The sequence below is a fragment of the Stomoxys calcitrans genome, chromosome 1 (assembly GCF_963082655.1).
Source record: "Stomoxys calcitrans chromosome 1, idStoCalc2.1, whole genome shotgun sequence".
NCBI classification, from domain to species: Eukaryota; Metazoa; Arthropoda; class Insecta; order Diptera; family Muscidae; genus Stomoxys; species Stomoxys calcitrans.
Window position 1 is genome coordinate 108,625,929 of NC_081552.1, and position 21,732 is coordinate 108,647,660.

The following is a 21,732-nucleotide window of genomic DNA, read 5'->3' on the forward strand; positions in this document are numbered from 1 at the left end:
TTAGCCATGGCTGATAGTTATGAGTACAAGTGACGTATCAAAGCCCTGCATAAAACCAATCATCATCATCATTGGTGACTGTGTTAGCTGAACTCGTGAACACTGAACCCACATGATATTGTATTTCAAGACTACTGAAGTGCGAGACACTGAAGATTCAAAATATGAATACGATCATGATGTGCCATGTAAACTCAGCTTTACAATGACCACGCTTCATGATGTGCCATGTAAACTGGCCTAAATACCGAAAAATCTTCCGGCTGCTAAGAAGTTGCTTTGTCATGCGTGGTATGCTGAAATGCTTGAACGTATTTTCGATTATTTTTACTTAAAAATAGTCATCGATTATCAATTTATTTGATAATTGCTGCATCATAACGGTTCTTCTAAAAAGTGTAGGGCACAAGTGCTAGTGTGCGTAATATTTCCAACTTCATGAGCATATGTACATATATATTTACATATATGTTCTTATGGCACATTATGCTGAGTTTACATTGCACATCTGATATATGGTTATTGTAATAGTGTTGTTAGTCATAGCTGAAAAATCTTAATCATTTGTTTTTTTTTTCGATGAATGACGTTTATCCATTGTCGTTTAAAAAGAAATATGTTATTAATTGACAGATATTGAAAAACACGTTCTGTGACAAAATAGGTTAAGAAATGAGAAGTAAAGTATGCAAAATTTAATAAAGTCAAAGAAAAGAAAAAAAAATCGATGTACCGTTTTAGGCAAAAGCTGCAATCAACACGTACACACAATAAGTAAAATCATGATGTGCCATGTAAACTCTGCTTTAAGTATAGGAAATTACAATAAATAAAATCATGGATAATAAAAAATCGATGTATCGTTTTTGGCAACAGCTGTGGTCAACACAGGTTAGGTCACTTGCGAAAACATATAGTGGATAGGCCCCGTGAACATCATTAAGGACGTCAAAGCTGCCAAACTTAAAAAACTGCCAAAAATTTAAAAATAATAGGAAGTCGGTTGATAGCTTGGCTTGACCTTAAGTAGAGTTTACATGGCACTTCATGATTGCGTGTACGTGTTGGTTACAGTTTTTGTCTAAGGGTTGGTATTCTATTCTTCTTACGGAATAGCCGCTGATTTTTTCAATTGTTTCGCGAGCGAAGTTTGCCAACAAATCAATGTTTTTGTTTCCATAACAAAACACGTTTCTTTATCTGCACTTATTGTTTTCTCAATTTTATATACCTTTTCCCACATATATATAAAAAAGAAACCACTGAAACCAATAAAACAAACAAAAATGACGCCGGCAATAGTTTTAAGTGTTGCCACTGTAGTAGTTTTTTGCCATTTTCCTCGCTATAAGCAGAGTACTTTATTCCTTATTTCTTAACCTTATTTGTCACAGAACATGTTTTTCAATACCTGTCAAATAATGATGACACATTTCTTTAAAAACGGTAATCGATAGACGTCATTCATAGAAAAAACTCAAATGATTTTGATTTTTCTGCCATGACTGTTGGTTATGTGTACATGTGACGAATATACCATTGTCTTCACCAATATTATTACAATGATCATACATCACATGTGCCATGTAAACTCAACATTATTCAGTGAATCCTATAGTCATCACGTACAAAATATGAGGAAGATCATAATGAGCCATGTAAACTCAGCTTTACAATGACCACGCTTCATGATGTGCCATGTAAACTTGCCTAAATACCAAAAAATCTTCCGGCTGATAAGAAGTTGCTTTATCATGAGTGGTATGCTGAAATGCTTGAACTATTTTCGATTATTTTTACTTAAAAATAGTCATCGATTATCAGTTTATTTGATAATCGCTGCATCATAACGGTTTTTCTAAAAAGTGTTGGGCACAAGTGCTAGTGTGCGTAATATTTCCAACTTCATGAGCATATGTACATATATGTTCTTATGGCACATTATGCTGAGTTTACATTGCACATCTGATATATGGTTATTGTAATAGTATTGGTGAAAACAAAGGTGTATTCGTCATATGTACATATAACCATTAGTCATAGCTGAAAAATCTTAATCATTTGTTTTTTTTTCGATGAACGACGTTTATCCATTGCCGTTTAAAAAGAAATATGTTATTAATTGACAGATATTGAAAAACAAGTTCTGTGACAAAATAGGTTAAGAAATGAGAAGTAAAGTATGAAAAATTAAATAAAATCAAAGAAAAGAAAAAAAATTCGATTGGCAAAAGCTGCAATCAACACGTACACACGATACGTACAATCATGATGTGCCATGTAAACTCTGCTTTAAGTATAGGAAATTACAATAAATAAAATCATGGATAATAAAAAATCGATGTATCGTTTTTGGCAACAGCTGTGGTCAACACAGGTTAGGTCACTTGCGAAAACATATAGTGGATAGGCCCCGTGAACATCATTAAGGACGTCAAACCAGCCGATTGAAAGTGTCATCAAATAGGAGAAAACGTAATCTAAGAATGAATGTAAAAACAGAACAAGATGACATGCGCAAAGCTGCCAAAATAGGAAGTCGGTTGATAGCTTGGCTTGACCTTAAGCAGAGTTTACATGGCACATCATGATCGCGTGTACGTGTTGGTTACGGTTTTTGTCTAAGCGTTGGTATTCTGTTCTTCTTTCGGAATAGCCGCTGATTATTTCAATTGTTTCGCGAGCGAAGTTTGCCAGCAATTCAATGTTTTTGTTTCCATAACAAAACACGTCTCTTTATCTGCACTTATTGTTTTCTCAATTTTATATACTTTTTCCCACATAAATAAAAAAAAAGAAACCACTGAAACCAATAAAACAAACAAAAATGACGCCGGCAATAGTTTTAAGTGTTGCCACTGTAGTAGTTTTTTGCCATTTTCCTCGCTATAAGCAGAGTACTACTTTTCTTTTGACAGCATTCCTCCTGAAAAGCTGAACAGAATACTCAGCTTAAAACGGTTCAACGATATTTTCTTTTCTTTGATTTTATTTAATTTTCCATACTTTATTTCTTATTTCTTAACCTTATTTCTCACAGAACATGTTTTTCAATACCTGTCAAATAATGATGACACATTTCTTTGAAAACGGTAATCGATAGACGTCATTCATAGAAAAAACTCAAATGATTTTGATTTTTCTGCCATGACTGTTGGTTATGTGTACATGTGACGAATATACCATTGTCTTCACCAATATTATTACAATGATCATACATCACATGTGCCATGTAAACTCAACATTATTCAGTGAATGCTATAGTCATCACGTACAAAATATGAGGAAGATCATGATGAGCCATGTAAACTCAGCTTTACAATGACCACGCTTCATGATGTGCCATGTAAACTTGCCTAAATACCGAAAAATCTTCCGGCTGATAAGAAGTTGCTTATCATGCGTGGTATGCTGAAATGCTTGAACGTATTTTCGATTATTTTTACTTATCGATTATCAGTTTATTTGATAATCGCTGCATCATAACGGTTCTTCTAAAAAGTGTTGGGCACAAGTGCTAGTGTGCGTAAAATTTCTAACTTCATGAGCATATGTACATATATGTTCTTGTCCACGGACTCAAATGTGTTAATAGTGTGTGCATTTGCCCGCCATTGGACTAAAAATCCGTTTACTGATTCTATTTATTTGGTGAAAGAACATTTTTGAGGGCTGTGGTTTGCTACTATTTTTTTTAAATTGGAAGTTGCGGTTGACGTAAAGTTGCAGAGAAAAAGGTAAGTTAAATGTAAATTCTGATGCTCTATTTATAATTTTATTTTCTTGGTAGATGTATTCCCTCGTGCGGATTGCAGAAAGTATGCAGATTCTGGAGTCCAAGAAGTTACAGTGGAAAGGACGCTACACAGCTCTCTACAGAGAGAAAGGCACTCAGGCGTTGGCTTTCGTAATAGCCAAAAGCGGTAAGCCTAAATTTTTTTTTAGAAATTTTGTTGAAAGAGGTGTTTTTATACCCACCACCGAAGGATGGGGATATATTCATTTTGTCATTCCGTTTGCAACACATCGAAATATCCATTTCCGACCCTATAAAGTATATATATTCTTGATCAGCGTAAAAATCTAAGACGATCTAGACTGTCCGTCTGTCTGTTGAAATCACGCTACAGTCTTCAAAAATAGAGATATTAAGCTGAAACTTTGCACAGATTCCTTTTTTGTCCATATGCAGGTTTAGTTCGAAGCTGGACTATATCTTGATATAGCCCCCATATAGACCGATCCGCCGATTTTGGGTCTTAGGCCAATAAAAGCCACATTTATTATCCGATTTTGCTGAAATTTTGGACAGTGAGTTATGTTAGGCCCTTCGACATCGTTCGTCAATTTGGCCCAGATCTGTCCAGATTTGGATATAGCTGCCATATAGACCGATCCTCCGATTTCGGGTCTTAGGTCAATAAAAGCCACATTTATTATCCGATTTTGCTGAAATTTGGGACAGTGAGTTGCCTTAAGCTCTTCAACATCCTTCGTCAGTTTGGCTCTAATCGGTTCAGTTTTGGAAATAGCTGCCATATAGACCGATCCTCCGATTAAGGGTCTTAGGCCCATAAAAGCTACATTTATTATTCGATTTTGCTGAAATTTGGACAGTGAGTTGTGTTAGGCCCTTCGACATCCTTCGTCAATTTGACTCAGATCGGTCAAGATTTAAATATAGCTGCCATATAGACCGATCCGCCGATTTAGGGTCTTATGCCCATAAAAGCCACATTTATTATCCGATTTTGCTGAAATTTGGGACAGTGAGTTGCCTTAAGCTCTTCAACATCCTTCGTCAGTTTGGCTCAGATCGGTCCAGATTTGGATATAGCTGCCATATAGACCGATCCTCCGATTTAGGGTCTTAGGCCCATAAAAGCTACATTTATTATTCGATTTTACTAAAATTTGGGACAGTGAGTTGCCTTAAGCTCTTCAACATCCTTCGTCAGTTTGGCTCAGATCGGTTCAGATTTGGATATAGCTGCCATATAGACCGATCCTCCGATTTAGGGTCTTAGGCCCATAAAAAACGCATTTATTGTCCGACGTCGCCGAAATTTGGGACAGTGAGTTGTGTTAGGCCCCCCGATATCCTTCGTCAATTTGGCTCCGATCGGTCCAGATTTGGATATAGCTGCCATATAGACCAGTATCTCGGTTTTAGATTTTAGGGCCATAAAAAGGCCATTTATTGTCCGATGTCGCCGCAATTTGCGACAGTGAGTTGTGTTAGGCCCTTCGACATCCTTCGTCAATTTGGCCCAGATCTGTCCAGATATGGATATAGCTGCCATATAGACCGATCTCTCGATTTAATGTTTTGGGCACATAAAAGGCGTATTTATTGTCCAATGTTGCCGAAATTTGGGACAGAATGTTAAGTTAAGCCACTTCAAATATTTCTGTAATTTGGTCTAGATCGATCAAGGTATACATATAGCTGCCATACAGACCGATATCTCGATTTAAAGTCTTGGCCCCCAAAAAGGCGCATTTATAATCCGATTTAACTGAAATTTGACACATTGACTTATGTTAGGCTTTTCAACATCCATATTGTATATGGTTCAGATTGGTTTATTTTTAGATATAGCTACTAAAAAGACCAATATTTTTGTTATACACATTTGAACAACGACTTGTATCTATTAGTATTTGGTCCAAATCGGATCATATCTCGATATAAATGCTATGGAACATAACGTATGCAATTTTCACCCAAATTTGATGAAAGGTGGTTAAATATATACCCGAGGTGGTGGGTATCCAAAGTTCGGCCCGGCCGAACTTAACGCCTTTTTACTTGTTAATTTGTGAAATATTACTGTAAAGAATCTAACTGATCAACAGATTCTTTGTTCACATGACCTCACATCTATTGGTATAATTTTCGAAATGTGGTTGAGCTCACTCGCATTTTTGACTGGCATGGCTTTTCGTATCTAAATTTAAAGAAAAAAAATTATTGGGCGTATATATTCAGTAGTGATTATAAACATCCACTGAGTCACACATTTTAATAGGTATTTAGTTTTTATACCCTCCACCATAAGATGGGAGGTATACTAATTTCGTCATTCTGATTGTAACTACTCGAAATATTCGTCTGAGACCCCATAAAGTATATATATTCTCGATCGTCGTGAAATTTTATGTCGATCTAGCCATGTCCGTCCGTCTGTCCGTCTGTCTGTCGAAAGCACGCTAACTTTCGAAGGAGTAAAGCTAGCCGCTTGAAATTTTGCACAAATACTTCTTATTAGTGTAGGTCGGTTGGTGTTGTAAATGGGCCATATCAGTCCATGTTTTGATATAGCTGCCATATAAACCGATCTTGGGTCTTGACTTCTTGAGGCTCTAAAGTGCGCAATTCTTATCCGATTGGCATAAAATTTTGCACGACGTGTTTTGTTATGATATCCAACAACTGTGCCAAGTATGGTTCAAATCGGTTTATAACCTGATATAGCTGCCATACAAAACCGATCTTGGGTCTTGACTTCTTGAGCCTCTAGAGAGCGCAATTCGTATCCGATTGGAATGAAATTTTGCACGACGTGTTTCGTTATTATATCCAACAACTGTGTCAAGTATGGTTGAAATCGGTCCATAACCTGATATAGCTGTCATATAAACAGATCTGGGGATTTGACTTCTTGAGCTTATAGAGGGCGCAATTCCTATCCAATTTGGCTGAAATTTTGCATGACGTATTTTATTTTTACTTTCAACAACTGTGTCAAATAAGGTTCAAATCGGTTCATAACCTGATACAGCTGGGATCTTGACTTCTTGACCCCTAGAGGTGGCAATTATTATCCGATATGCCTGAAATTTTGTACGACGGATCCTCTCATGACCATCAACAAACGTGTTTATTATGGTCTGAATCGGTCTATAGCCCGATACAGATCCCATATAAAACGTTCTCTCTATTTTACTTCGTGAGCCCCAATGGGCGCAATTCTTAAACGAATTGGCTGAAATTTTACACAGGTCTCCAACACATAATTTAATTGTGGTCCGAACCCGACCATATCTTGATATCGTTTTAATAGCAGAGCAACTCTTTTCTTATATCCTTTTTTGCCTAAAAAGAGATGCTGGGAAAAGAACTCGACAAATGCGATCCATGGTGGATGGTATATAAGATTCGGCCCGGCCGAACTTAGCACGCTTTTACTTGTTTCTTCTAACATCGCTCATAATGAAGCACCAGTCATTTTCAGCAAACAACAGACTTTTCAGAAGTCAGCCTGCTGCTTTGAAATTACGGAAGCAGAATTAACTACTTATATTGAGCAGACAGTGATTGCTATTTTCAAAAATTTTTGAGTGTTAATGAATGAGCAAAATTGGACCATATTTAGATGTAGTTGCCATATGACAACTACAACTTCCTATGACAACTACATCTACATGGGTCTAGTCTTTTTCTAAAAACTGTAGCGTGATTTGAACAGACAGACGGACGGACATGGCCAGATCGTCTTAGATTTTTTCGGTGATCAAGAATTTATATACTTTAGAGGGTCGGAAATAGATATTTAGATTTGTCCTTCGGTGGTGGGTATAAAAAACTGTAAATCAATTCACTCTTAATGTCCTATTATAGCTTTTCTTATGTGGTTTCCTGATTTCTATTTTGGGGTTTACATTTGTATTTAATTTCAGATTATCGAAATGTTTTGATTAAACGGGAAAAAATTGAACTAAATTTAAAATCGTGTGACGGTAAGTTTTATGAAATGAAAATGTTAATATTTTCTTCTATTACATGCCTGTAAGAGTATTACGGCCTTATTCACAAAAACTAATGAAACCTCAAACTAGGTTTAGTTGATAGCTCTATGAAGAAAATCTGTCAAATAAACCTTTTTCAAGTCTACATTAAATTTTGTGAATTCCGGTGTTAAAATTTTACGTTTAAAGAGGGTATTCTGTTCTACTTTCGGAGCAGTTTAAAAACTTCAATAAAATATGATAATTTAACAAAATTCTGCCACCATATTACAGTAGGACATACCTATTTTTTCACACCTTCATTTCTAATATTTTTTGTATGTACAGGGTGAGCCAGAGCAACTTGTTTATCTGAGTGGTGAGTTGGACACGAATTTCAAAACCCGACTTAATCAGTGTATGTGCAATGGGGTCTCTATTTACACAATTTTTCCAGACCGCATGAAAACAAATTGGAATATTGAAATCTCAAAAAGAAATAAAACATTAACTGAAGTTTTTTGTGTTTATTGACGTTTCAAATAAGTAGGTTCTTCTGGCTCACCATGTAGTTTGGCAGTTATTCATGTCAAAAGACTAACGAAAAGACCAACCCTTATAGTAGAAATAATACAGAAAATTAAATTGTGGTAGAAAATATTAAAATATCAACATGCATTATTCACCAGTCAATGTACAAAATTCGTCGCAAAATTCCATTATGGAGGATAACTCTGCTATTGATTGTAAATCGTCACAGTTTGCATCGCCAACGTCCATTTTAAATGACACCCTTGTCATTGGAAACAGTATTTTACAAAATTCATCGCCAACTTCTATAGTGGGGGACACCCCACCTATTAAAAATAAATCGTCTCAAATTTTATCGCCTAATTCCGTTTTGGAAACCACCTGCGCCACCGAGCAAAAAACGTCACAAAATACTTCTGCAGAGGTCACATTTGTTTTTGAACCGAAATCGTCGCAAATTTCATCGCCAAATTCTATTTTGAACGACACCCCTGCATTTGAGCATGAATCGTCGCTAATTTCATCAGGAAATTCCATGTCGGAGAACACCCCTGCCATGTACTCTAAATACCACAAAAAATCTAATAACAACAAAAAAATAAAAAAAGAAATGCAAGAATCTACCGAAGTTGCAATAAAAAACTTATCCAATAAGGTTCCGGAATTACTTCCATATTTTTCTCCTGACTCAAACGAAAATATCCCAAATTCAAGGAACGAAAACTCTACTTTTGTTATTCCAAACCAGCAAAATAGTATAAATGAAACAACTTTAGCATCTATCATCATGTTTGGGGCAAAAGATTCCATTGAGGATCCGACTGTTTTAGAATCGACGTCGTCTGAATACGTAGCAGAAATTTCAATTCAAACAACATCAAACTCAATTCAGACCTCTTTAAAAGATAAGTCGCCTGTTATTAAGGACAATTTAAATATTAATACCATAACTGTTCCACATTCAAATCAAAGAAAAAAGCATTTCTGTTTGTTTTGTAAGACTCTCCAAACGAAATATGCACGACACCTTTTTTTAAAGCATAAAAATGAAAAACAAGTTAAAATTGCATTAAAATTGCCAAAAAAAAGCCTGCAACGCCTACAAATAATTGACGAATTAAGAAAGAGGGGGGATTTTTTGCACAACACCAAATCTACTTTGAATACAGGAATTTTAATAACTCGTCGCAATCAACAAATAAAATTAAATAAAAAGGCAGATAATTTTGCATGTTGTAAACACTGTAAAGGATTTTATGACAAAAGTTCCATAAGAGGTCATCGTTTAAAATGTGGAGACAATACGGAAACAAAAAATAGAACCTCATTAGTTGAAAGTAGGAAGTTGACACAATATGTGCACCCACTAGCAAACGATAAAATGAAAACTAAAGTTTTGCCTATTCTACGGAATGATAAAATTTATAGAACTCTGGTCTATGATGAATTAATTATAAAATTTGGAAACCAATTAACAGAAAAATACACTGATGAATACACAGATTCACACAATTATGATATGGTTAGGGCACAATTACGGCTACTTGCACGCTTTACGCGAAAAATGAAGAAAATTAACAAAAGTATCACGGAGCTTAAAGACGTCTTTAAACCACAACAATACGATAATTGTGTTAAAGCCGTACGCAAAGTAGCAAGCTGGAACAAGGATTTACAATGGTACCAACATCCACAGGTAGCAATTTCACTTTCATCACTCCTTAAGAAATGTGCAAAGAAACAAAGATCAGAATGGATTAAAGTTCAATCAGAAGTAGATAAAAAAAATGTAGATGACTTCCTTTTTTTGTGGGAAGAAGAAGCTCCAACAACAATCCACAAAAGAGCATTAGAAGACCAAGCCAATATTAAACGGGATAAAAAGGTGATATTGCCGAAAAAAACAGATATAAAAAAGTTGTACACGTTTTTAAGAAACATAATAAAAGTCCAATTGGATACATTAAAGGAGAAATTTTCATTGGAATCGTGGATAGAGTTGGTAAAGGCCTCTCTCACCCTTATACAAACATTTAATAGACGACGGGCCGGTGAAACCGAAAGACTAAAAATTTCTAATTATAGAAACAGACAGTCAGTAACGCACAACATGGAACATGATTTGTTAAAAACTATTTCTAAGGAAGCCTTAAGACATACTAAAAAATATGTCAGGATAGAATTAAGAGGCAAACTATCGCGCACGGTTCCAATTTTGTTGGACCCATTATGCGTAGAGGCTCTAGACACTATATTAAAACTTCGGTCAAAGGCTGGTGTAAATGAGAGTGAAAACAAATATGTGTTTAGTAATCCTTCTGCTTCTAAAACATCTAAAAAATATTTTAGAGCTTGTGCGCTTTTAAAAAATTATGCTGAGCAGTGTGGAGCCGATGTTCCGGAGAGCTTAAGAGGCACAAAACTTCGGAAACATATTGCTACATACATGTCTGTTATAAACGCAGAGGATGCATCTGTGGATAAACTTGCAAATTTCATGGGCCATCATAAAGATGTCCACAAAACCCATTATCGTCAGCAAGTGCCAGCTGCAGAAATATACTGTGTTTCCAAAATTCTTATGGCTGCTATGGGCGATACAATTGATAATGGCGTAGGACTTATCGATGGTGTTAATAGATATTTTAGCAACGATATTGGCGATGATGTTGGGAACGTTGAATGCAAAGAACCCGAAGAACGTTCGGAATCTGCCGAAGAACATCCCATCGATAACGTTGAAAGAGGTGGGAGCGAGAGAGAAGTCGAAGAACGTTGGGAATCTGGGGAAGAACATCACATCCAGTCAGACGAAGAAAAAATCGTCTCTTCAGATGCAGAATCTAGTGGAGAGGATTATGAGCCAAAGAAAAAAAGGAGAAGTAGTAAGTAAAATTAAAGGGTGATTTTTTAAGAGCTATAGGAACAATTTAAAAAAGGCACATAAAATTAAGAAAAACGCATGAAATCTTTATTTGAATCGACAGTACGGTTCATACAATTTAATGTTTAAAGATTATTTCATGCAAATGTTGACCGTGATTGCACTTAAAATGGTCCATCCGCTTAGTCCAAATTTGACACACTCTTTCCAACATTTCGGCCGGTATCTCACGAATAAAGCACCAATGTTGTCGCTCAATGCGTCAGTTGAAGCTGGCTTGTCTGTATAGACTTGAGCTTTAACATAGCCCCACAAAAAATATTCTAAAGGCGTTAAATCGCACGATCTAGGAGGCCAATTGACCGCTACCGAGCGTGAAATAAAAGTTCACCGCACTCGCCTCTCAATACGCGTCCTATGTGGAATGTGGCACCGTCTCGTTGAAACCACATGTCATGCAAGTCAAGCTCCTGCATTTTGGGCAAAAGAAAGTTGGACATCATCTCACGGTTGCGCTCACCATTCCCAGTTACGTTACGATTCGCATCATCTTTGAAGAAGTACGGTCCAATGATGCCACCATCCCACAAACCAAACCAAACTGTGACTTTTTTTAATGCATTGGTAACTCTTGCAATGCTTTTGGCTGATCTTCACTTCAAAATTGACAATTCTATTTACTTACGTACGCATTGGGCCAAAAATGAGCTTCGTCGCTGAACAAAATTTTTAACGAACACGCATGTTGATAATAAAATTCAATAATTCGTTTGTAAGATAATTTATGGTTACACTGTAGACTAAACTGTAGATGTTTGACAGCGAAACAAAACACGAAACTTGCGTGAGCTCTTTAAACCAGTGTTTCCAAAAAGATAATATTTAAAAAATCACCCTTTAAAAAAATATTTTTGTATCTTAGCAAAGTTTAACCAATCTTTAATATCCACTCTCTGGGTATAAGGATTAAGCATGTTGTAACGCTGTGTAGTGAAATAAAAAGATTTATATTTCCTTTAATGATTTTATAAACAAAATTTTGTTAAAAAAGCTCACAGTATTATATATATTTACTAGGGTGATGACTTTTTTACTTTTTTTCAAAATTATTTTCTCTTGCACGAATGAATAAACTTTTGCCCATAAATGACTAAAATAAAGTTTATTCCACTGAAATATTAAAAAGCCCACGCACAAACAACTTTGAAATTATTTTTATGAAAAAATTTTAATTTTTTAAATCATACAAATCCAAAACAAAATATGTGTTAAGTCCTATAACTTTCACGAAAGTCCAGTGAAATAAATTTAGTGAAGGCATCTCATTTTAATTCGATTATACAGTGGTGGCCAAATAATTAGGGATACACTTTTTAATTTTGGAAAATTTACTTTTCGTTGAAATTAAATGATGAAAACATAATTTTTCGTTAGTAATTCCATAAATCCTGATCAGGAAAATGTGTTTATAAAAAACTTTGGGCAAAAAAGTTGCTGATTTATATAAAAAGGCAAGGAAATATTCCATCCAATTTTTGCATGGACGTCTTATTCGGGACACTTATGTTTTTCATGTTTTAAGTAACCTAATTTGGTTCTTCGGGTTGTTATTAAGGTTCTAAGGGCTCAGTTAACGCTAATAACTGGTAACCCTTTCATATAAGTATTGCTCTTTAACTTGGGGGAAGATTCGCAACTGATTTTTTTAGCGAACTTGGGATATATTTAACCAAAGTTCCTGTACATTTTGGAATAACTCATACGAATTTCAACTAGTTCTCCTCCCCAAAGCTTACGATAGTTTTTTAAAGGGTTTGACAACGGTGATCGGGTTTAAATACGGTGATCCAAGAGGATCAGACCAATAAATCTATATTTTTATTAGAAAAAGCAGTGTTTAACGCCACTGGAGGTATGTTTTGGAGCATTATCATCCATAATAACGAATGAAGTTGGTATGTTGTGAACCACAAATGCTTTTATTACATTTTCCGATACATCTCTATGAAAATGGTTATCCATTCTTCGAGTATTCTTCCGTTTAGAAACCAAAAAATTCCATGAAAAAGCGCCCTAACATCATTATGTTGCCTTCATCACGATTTTTAGCCTTTAAAGTACACTGAGGGTCAAGTTTTTTGTTTAGAGCGCGCCGAATGTATTTTTTTACCATGCATGTCAAACAAGAAACTAAACCCTCATTACATCATAAAGGCCATAAATCCTGATGGAGGCAACGTATGTCTATGGGGTACACCAAACATCGAGCACTTATGAAAGCAACCTTGAGAAATGAGAAAACTGATATTAAAGAAAAAGTGGGCTGAAGAGATGCATAAAAGATTCTTTTCCACCTCATTCGTGTCTTCCGTCACTTCGCTGGGAGGATTGAGACCTCTTTTGTAAAGTTAAAGCAGATATTAAATATCTGCAATACACGGAACTCTCGTGCCATTCCAGCTCTTTTTGCGTATTCTGATGCCTGAATAAGTTGCGTAAAATCTGTTCGTTCATATCTGAATCATGGACTGATCATTGGTTCAGTAGTCAATTGTACCCTTTTAAAAGTTTTGAAAACTATCTATTGCCAAAAGCTCTCAAATGCTTGAAGACCCAGTGAAAAAATTTCTTCGAGTGCAATGGGAGGCGGCCGTTTCCAAGGACTACATTCACCAGGTAGCTATTTAACGCATCTGATACCGGGTCTTCATGAATCTTGTCTAGACCCGCTTGATATGGCGGTTGACCTGTAGGTTCTCTCTTGTAGCGCTGAACCTCACGCTCTAAATTATGTGAATCTACCTTAAGGCTTCTGGGCGGTGGATAGCTATCCACAAGATGATTATTTGGATGGTCTCGGCGATAACAACCCAAAAGTTATTGCTTAGACAGAATGTAGTTATGTTTTCGCACGGGTAGGATCTTTGTCTCCGGTCCACATGAGAATTGAGGAGACAGCCCGTAGCAGTTCGGAGGGCGGCATTCTGACAGATGAGAATGTTATTCCAAAGCGTATCATGGAGCTGACGAGACCACATTGGCTTACCACAGACCGGCCAATTGCTTTGTACGTGGTCAACAAGGTTTCTTTGTCTGCACCCCAAGTGATTTGAGGACTTTGTTTCTATTTTTGACTTTAACGCAAATTGCTGTAGCATGTGGGGAGAATGTATAACAGCTGTCAAATGTGTCCCAAGTATTGTCAAGTGTCCCAAGTATTTTGGGACACTTGATAGTCGGAATCATTTCTTCATCGACAATCACTGTCAGCTCGGGATTCTCCTCACGAGTATTTGTAGTGACCAATGTGTCTGAAGATTTGATGTCAGATTTCTTGCAGCGAAATATGAGGCAAGTTCGTTGAGGTAGACTTTCAACCTATCGTCCTGATATGATACGATCTCTATGCCGTCTGGAGGGGGTGGAATGGAGGATAGGTAGAGGTTAAACAGTGCCGGAGATATCACCCTGTTTTGGGGAACTGCCTGTTTCACTCTGCTGTGAGCGTGCGATCAAAGTTATGCAAGACAAAACATACAACACCTGCCGCAACAAGAACAACTTCCCACTAACATCATCATCACCAATGACAACGTGATTCAAAAAAATGCCCAAAATGGTGAAATAAAAATTTTAAAATCAATGTGGGCGTGAAATTTTTTTATCGAATCACCTTATATGCAAGATTTTATATAATCTTAAATGCATCCAAATATGATGAAGGAAAATCAGGTTGTAAAAAAGTCATCATCCTAATATTTACACATTAATTTTTCACATTTGCATTGTAAACTAACTGTTTTTATTCTAATTTCAGCTTCACCTTATGGCAAGACCAAAAGGCGTAGGTGGACTGTAAGCGAAAAAGATGCTGTATTTTCCCAATTTGGCGACATTTTGCTGCTGGAAAAATTACCAAGCACAAGCGAATGTTTTTACGCAGTAAGAAAGTATCCATCACTTCAAGAGAGAACACCACAGCAGCTCAAAGCTTACATTTCAAACTGCAGAAAAGTAGACAAAGAGGGTAAATGTACTGAAAAAATAAGAAAATCAAAATTAATGGAAATATCGGCTCGTAGACCATAGCCATGAAACCCATTAATATATATACTATATTGTAATTTTTTTATACTATTTTGTAATTTGAGTTAAACGGTTTTTTCAGTTAAAAATATATTTAAAAACTTAATCAATTCGAAATTTTTCCCAATATACAGTGATGGAAAAATAATAGGGACAAAGTTACTAAGAACAATATTAAAAAAAAAGGGAAGAAAACATGGTTATTTCTGTTAAAGGCTGTATCTGGTTATTCGTAGACCTGTTTAGTTTTTAATGATAAACTTAAATTAGAAATTAAATTATTTAACTCATGGGTGCTCGTTATGGTGATTGTTTTCAGTAAATTCACATGGAAAAAATAATAGTCACATGGAAATATCAAAACATTGCAATTACTTATAAATTGTGATTTAGTCGTAACTTAAAATCTAAGAAGAGAGAAAAACAAATGGTTACTACTCATTCACATGCTTTATTGCAACATTCTTTTCGTAATATAAGCATTTTCGTTCGCAGAGTTCACACAACTGAGGAAGAGAAAAAAGTGATTAAAAAATTTATATAAAAACCATAAGGAAAGTTTTAAATCCTTGTTTTCCTTATGCCCCAGAGGTTTTCAATGAGGTTTAGGTCCCATGATTGCGAATGGTTTCCAGACTCCGTACAGAAAGCTATTGAGTATTTGAGTAGAATGAGTAGTTACCATTTGTCTTTCTCTCTTCTTAGATTTTAAGTTACGAAAAAACGAAAATTTATAACATTTTGATAAGTGTCCCTATTATTTTTTCCAAGTTTATTTACTGGAAAAATCACCATAACGAGCACCCATGAATTTAATTAGATTTAATTTCTAATTTAAGTTCACCGTTAAAAACTAAACAGGTCTACGAACAACCAAATTCCGCCTTGACCAGAAATATACATATTTTCTTCCACTGCGCCCCCATTATTTTCCCACCACAAACAAAGTTCGGTTGAATGTATCTATCTAACTTTGTAATTAATACTGGTTGTGTTTTATTTTAGTACGTAGTGCAGTGCAATGACATCTATTCAGAACATCGTTGTCTCTTTCGTACTATTCTCATTGCACTCCCCTATATAGTACTAAACTAAAACACTGTCACTATATAACTTTTTGGACCGAAACAATTTTTAGAAATAATTTTATAATTATAACCGACTTTCTTGTGTCTGTGTAAGATACGTATTTAAAACTTATGTATGTACATATATCTAGAGATAAATCCTCAACACACGTGCCTTGAAGTTTTTGTGAAAAATATGCATGTAAATGTATAAATATTTAAAAAGTTTGTATTGTAGTATGTATATAATAAAATGAAATTTTTTACTATAGAACAATTTTTTCTTTTATAATTGCCAAATTTCTTAAATCACCCTTATTTTAGTCTTCGAAGGCGAAATTGACTGCAACCGATCAGGAATTTGATTTTCACATTTCGAGCTATTCTGTACCTTATTTTAACTTAGAACCAGGATGAATAGAACCAGAAACAAAGAATTTAAAATTAAATCCCAACTACGAGGTCCGGTATCCTTGGCCCATTATTAGATATCAAATTAGTGATCTACTCCCAAAATGCAAATTTGTCCATGAACATTCCATAGAAACATAAGAAACAGGGGCCCCATAAGAAACAGGGGCAAACTTCTCATGTATCAATGAGTGCTGTTAAGTTAAAGCTCAATGATAAGTAGAGAGCGGATATATATGCAAACGTATATATTTTTCACAGAAATTCGTTTCATCGATTGTACGTTTAGGAATCGCTAAAAAATTTTTGCATATTTTACGCAAATAGGATATTTTGCATATTTTAAATAATTTTTGACATCAAAAAATGCCCGATTTCGAAGATGGGTGAACTTATTTGAGCGAGATTTTGTTTCAAATCAAATAAAAGGTATTTGAGAGTACAATTCGAATATGAGACAAAAGAGGTGATACAAAAATTCATTTCATCGCTTGCCTTTGCAAAAAGAGGCAAGTCTGATCGATTTGGGAACAAACATTTTTGCCATTTACAATTGTCAGAACATAAATAAGGATTAGAATTCTATTCTGCTGGTGGAATAGTCGCTAAATTTTTGATTGTTCCGAGAGCGGAATTTAACAGCAATCAAATGTTTTTGTTTCCATACCAAAAGACGTTTTTATACCCAGCACCGAAGGATGGGGGTATATTTAATTTGTCATTCCGTTTGCAACACATCGAAATATCCATTTCCGACCCTATAAAGTATATATATTCTTGATCAGCCTAAAAATCTAAGACGATCTAGCCATGCCCGTCCGTCTGTCTGTTGAAATCACTTTACAGTCTTTAAAAATAGAGATATTGAGCTGAAATTTTGCACAGATTCTTTTGTCCATAAGCAGGTTAAGTTCGAAGATGAGCTACATCGGACTATATCTTGATATAGCCCCCATATAGACCGATCCGCCGATTTAGGGTCTTTTGCCCATAAAGGCCACATTTATTATACGATTTTGCCGACATTTGGGACAGTGAGTTATGTTAGGCCTTCGCCATCCTTCTTGTATTTGGCCCAGATCGGTCAAGATTTGGATATAGCTGCCATATAGACCGATCCGCCGATTTAGGGTCTTAGGCCCATAAAAGCCACATTTATTATCCGATTTTGCTGAACTTTGGGACAGTGAGTTGTGTGAGGCCATAGGACATCCTTCTCCAATGGCAGGTATATCCAAATCGTTCCAGATTATAGCTGCCATATAGACCGAACGCTCGATTTGAGGTTTTGGGCCCAGAACAGGCGCATTTATTGTCCGATGTCGCCGAAATTTTTGACAGTGAGTTGAATTACGCCCTTCGATTTCATTCTTCAATTTGGCCCAGATCGGTTCGGATTTGAATATAGCTGCCATATAGACCGATCTCTCGATTTCAAGTTTTGGGGCCATAAAAGGCACATTTATTGTCCGATGTCGCCAAAATTTGGGACAGTGAGTTGTGTTGGGCCCTCCGACATTCTTCTTCAATTTGGCTAAGGTCGGTCCAGATTTGGATATAGCTGCCATATAGACCGATCTCTCGATTTAAGGTTTTGGGGCCATAAAAGGCTCATTTACTGTCCGATTTCGCCGAAATTTGGAACAGTGAGTTGTGTTAGGCCCTTCACATTCTTCTTCAATTTTGTTCAGATCGGTCCAGATTTGGATATATCTGCCATATAGACCGATATCTCGATTTAAAGTCTTAGCCCCATAAAAAGCTGACACAGTGACTTATCTAAGGCTTTTCGACATGCGTGTCGTGTATGGTTCAGATCGGTTTATTTTTAGATATCGCTACCTTAAATACCAATATTTTTTTATACACAATTGAACAATGACTTGTACTTATAAGTATTTGGTCCAAATTGAAACATATTTCGATATGGCTGCTATGGGGCATGAGGTATGCAATAAGGCCGAACTTAATGCCTTTTTACTTATTTTTATCTGCACTTATTGTTTTCTCTATTTAATTTATTTTTCGCAAATAAATAATGATAAATGAATCATTGAAACCATTAAAACATATAAAAATGTTTCCGGCCGTGGTTCCAATTGTTACTACTCAAGCTTTATATATATTCTTGAGCGTCTCGACGTTCTGAGTCGATCTAGCTATGTCCTTCCGTCCGTCTGTCGAAATCACGATAGAGGTCGAACGCGTAAAGCTAGCTGCTTGAAATTTTGCACAGATACTTTATATTCATGTAGGTCGTTGAAGATAGCAAATGAGCCATATCGGTTCATATTCTGTTATATCTCCCATATAAACCGATCTCCCAATTTGAATTCTTGAGCCCTTACAAGCCGCAATTTTCATCCGATTTAGCTGAAATTTGGCATGTATGGTTTAAATCGGTCTATAAGCTGATATAGCTTCCATATAAACCGATCTCCCGATTTGACTTCTTGAGCCCTTGGAAGACGCTATTTTTGTCCGATTTGGCTGAAATTTTGCATGTAGTGTTCTGTTATTACTTCTAACAAATGTTCCAAGTACGGTATAAATCGGTCTATAACCTGGTATAGCTCCCATATAAACGGATCTCCCGATATGACTTCTTGACCCCTTACTAGCCGCAACTTGGCTGAAATTTGGCATGTTGTGACTTCCAATAACTGGGCCAAGAACGGTTTAAATCGGTCTATAACCTGATATAGCTCCCATATAAACCGATCTCCTGATTTGAATTCTTGAGCCCCTGGAATCAGCAATTTGTGTCCAATTTGACTAAAATTTTGCATATAGTGTTCTGTTATGACTTCCAACAACTGTGCCAAGTACGGTCCAAATCGGTCTGTAAACTGGTACAGCTCCCATATAAACCGATATACCGCTTTGACTTCTTGAACCCTTACAATCTGCAAATTTTGTCCGATTTGGCTGAAATTGAGCACGTAGTGCTTTGTTATGACTTTCAACAACTGTGCCAAGTGCGATCCAAATCAGTTTATAACCTGATGTTGCTCCTATGTAATCCGGTCTCTCGATCTTCCTTGTTCGTTACCTAGCTTTAATATGTATTTGCTGGTTTGACAGAACTTTGGGTGTTTTGTTTTATATGGAGTTTGACAGCATTTCGCTAAAAAGAGCTGAACAGACGCAACAGGCAATATAAAAATCTTAAGATATACATTTGTTTGTTTATTTGTAAAAATATCTCCTAATAGCGACTTTTACAACAAAAAGAAAGTTGGTAACGTTTTCGGAACATTTACAACAATAAGAGCCTAAACCCAACAAAAGAGTCAATAATCAGCATCAGTTTGTTTGAACACATTCATATGAGAACTAAACAACCGCAGATGCTAGCAACAACTTGACGCTGACTCTTGACTCCTTGGTTGGGTTTATACTCTAAAGCTCAAAGCTAAACTCCAGAGTCGGTTATCGCAGCGTTGAAAATTTGTAAAAATGTGGCAACATGAATTTGGTTTTTATATAACGTTGAGTTTGGGGCCATGGCCTCAAATAAAACGCAATGCAAACTAAATGACCTCAAACAATGCGATGTTTAGTAAAAGTTGTGTATATAAAAATCAGGTGAATGGAAGAAAAAAAGAATTGGATATATAGTCTCAAGGCGTTAGAACCCATCGATAAGTGGAGAAAAAATTAAATTTTTTCACTGACCCCAAACCATGCGCAACGCAAACATATATATATATATATATATATATATATATATATATATATATATATATATATATATACATATATATATATATATTTGGTAGGTTTTGGGGTGGGGCGCCCCCTCCTACCCTCCTACGTACCCCATCCGAAATTTCAATACCAAATTTTTTTCTCTAGTTTATATAAGAGAGCACACAAAATGTCGCTTAAATCGCACCACTCATATCCGAGATCTGGGATTTCTGAAAATTATGGTAAGGGTCCGCTCCCCCTTTAGATATCAAAAAATGTAGTCCCCTTTTTTTCACCACGGGATCATTATGCACCATCTGTGAAAATTTCAGGAAAATCGGTTCAGTCGTTTCTGAGTTTATATGGAACGCACAAACAAACAAACAAACAACCCCAAATTGATTTTTATACCCATCTGTCTGTTGAAATCACGCAGTCTTTAAAAATAGAGATATTGAGCTGAAATTTTGCAAAGTGTCTTGTCTTTGTCCATAAGCAGGTTAAGTTCTAAGATAGGCTATATCGGACTATATCTCCATGTGGCCCCCATATAGACCGATCCGCCGATTTAGCGTCTTTGGCCCGTAAAACCACATTTGTTATCCGATTTTGCTGAAATTTGGGACAGTGAGTTGTGTTAGGTCCTCCGACACCCTTCTTCTATTTGGCTCAGAACGGTCCAGATTTGGATATAGCTGCCATATAGACCGATCTCTCGATTTAAAGTTTTGGGCCTAATTTGGGACAGTGAGTTAAGTTAAGCCCCTAAATATACTTCTGCAATATGGAACAGATCGGTTCAGATTTGGATATAGCTGTCATATAGACCGATCTCCCGATTTAAGGTCTTGGACCCATAAAAGGCGCATTTATTGCCCGATTTCGCCGAAATTTGGCGAAGTGAGTAGCGTTAGGCGATAACTTTCTGCAATTTGGAACAGATCGGTTCGGATTTGGATATAACTGCCATATGGACCGATCTCTCGATTTAAAGTGTTGGCCCCATAAAAGGCACATTTATAATCCGATTTCAGTGACATTTGACACATCTTTGTCGGATATAATTCAAATCGATCTATATTTGGATATGGCTAACATAAAGACCAATATATTATTGTTCTACAAAACTGAACAATGACTTGTACTTATTAGGCCACTAAATGTCCGTATCTAATTTGGTCCAAATCGGTCCATTTTTCGGTATAGCTGCTTTGAGGGCATAAATTATTAATTTTTCACCGGATTATGACGAAACTTGATTTACATTTATACCCGAGGTGGTGGGTATCCCAAGTTCGGCCCGGCCGAACTTAATGCCTTTTTACTTGT

The 21,732-nt window shown here is 36.1% G+C and overlaps 1 protein-coding gene across 1 annotated transcript; it reads left to right on the top strand.

The window, feature by feature from the left end:
- The first annotated feature begins 3,516 nt into the window (after nucleotides 1-3,516).
- LOC131994276 (uncharacterized) lies at nucleotides 3,517-15,525 on the top strand. The gene is made up of 5 exons (XM_059360978.1): nucleotides 3,517-3,737; nucleotides 3,791-3,923; nucleotides 7,684-7,743; nucleotides 8,421-11,147; nucleotides 14,964-15,525. The coding sequence occupies exons 2-5, from the start codon at nucleotides 3,791-3,793 to the stop codon at nucleotides 15,233-15,235; spliced, it is 3,192 nt and encodes a 1,063-aa protein (XP_059216961.1). The 5' UTR covers nucleotides 3,517-3,737; the 3' UTR covers nucleotides 15,236-15,525.
- The last annotated feature ends 6,207 nt before the right edge of the window (nucleotides 15,526-21,732 follow it).

Excerpts from the sequence above, each read along its gene's own strand:
- LOC131994276 (XM_059360978.1), top strand. The coding sequence starts at position 3,791 with ATGTATTCCCTCGTGCGGATTGCAGAAAGTATGCAGATTCTGGAGTCC. Across the intron at positions 3,924-7,683 it reads TTTCGTAATAGCCAAAAGCG|ATTATCGAAATGTTTTGATT; the intron begins GTAAGCCTAAAT and ends ATTTAATTTCAG. Across the intron at positions 7,744-8,420 it reads AAATTTAAAATCGTGTGACG|TCAATGTACAAAATTCGTCG; the intron begins GTAAGTTTTATG and ends ATTATTCACCAG.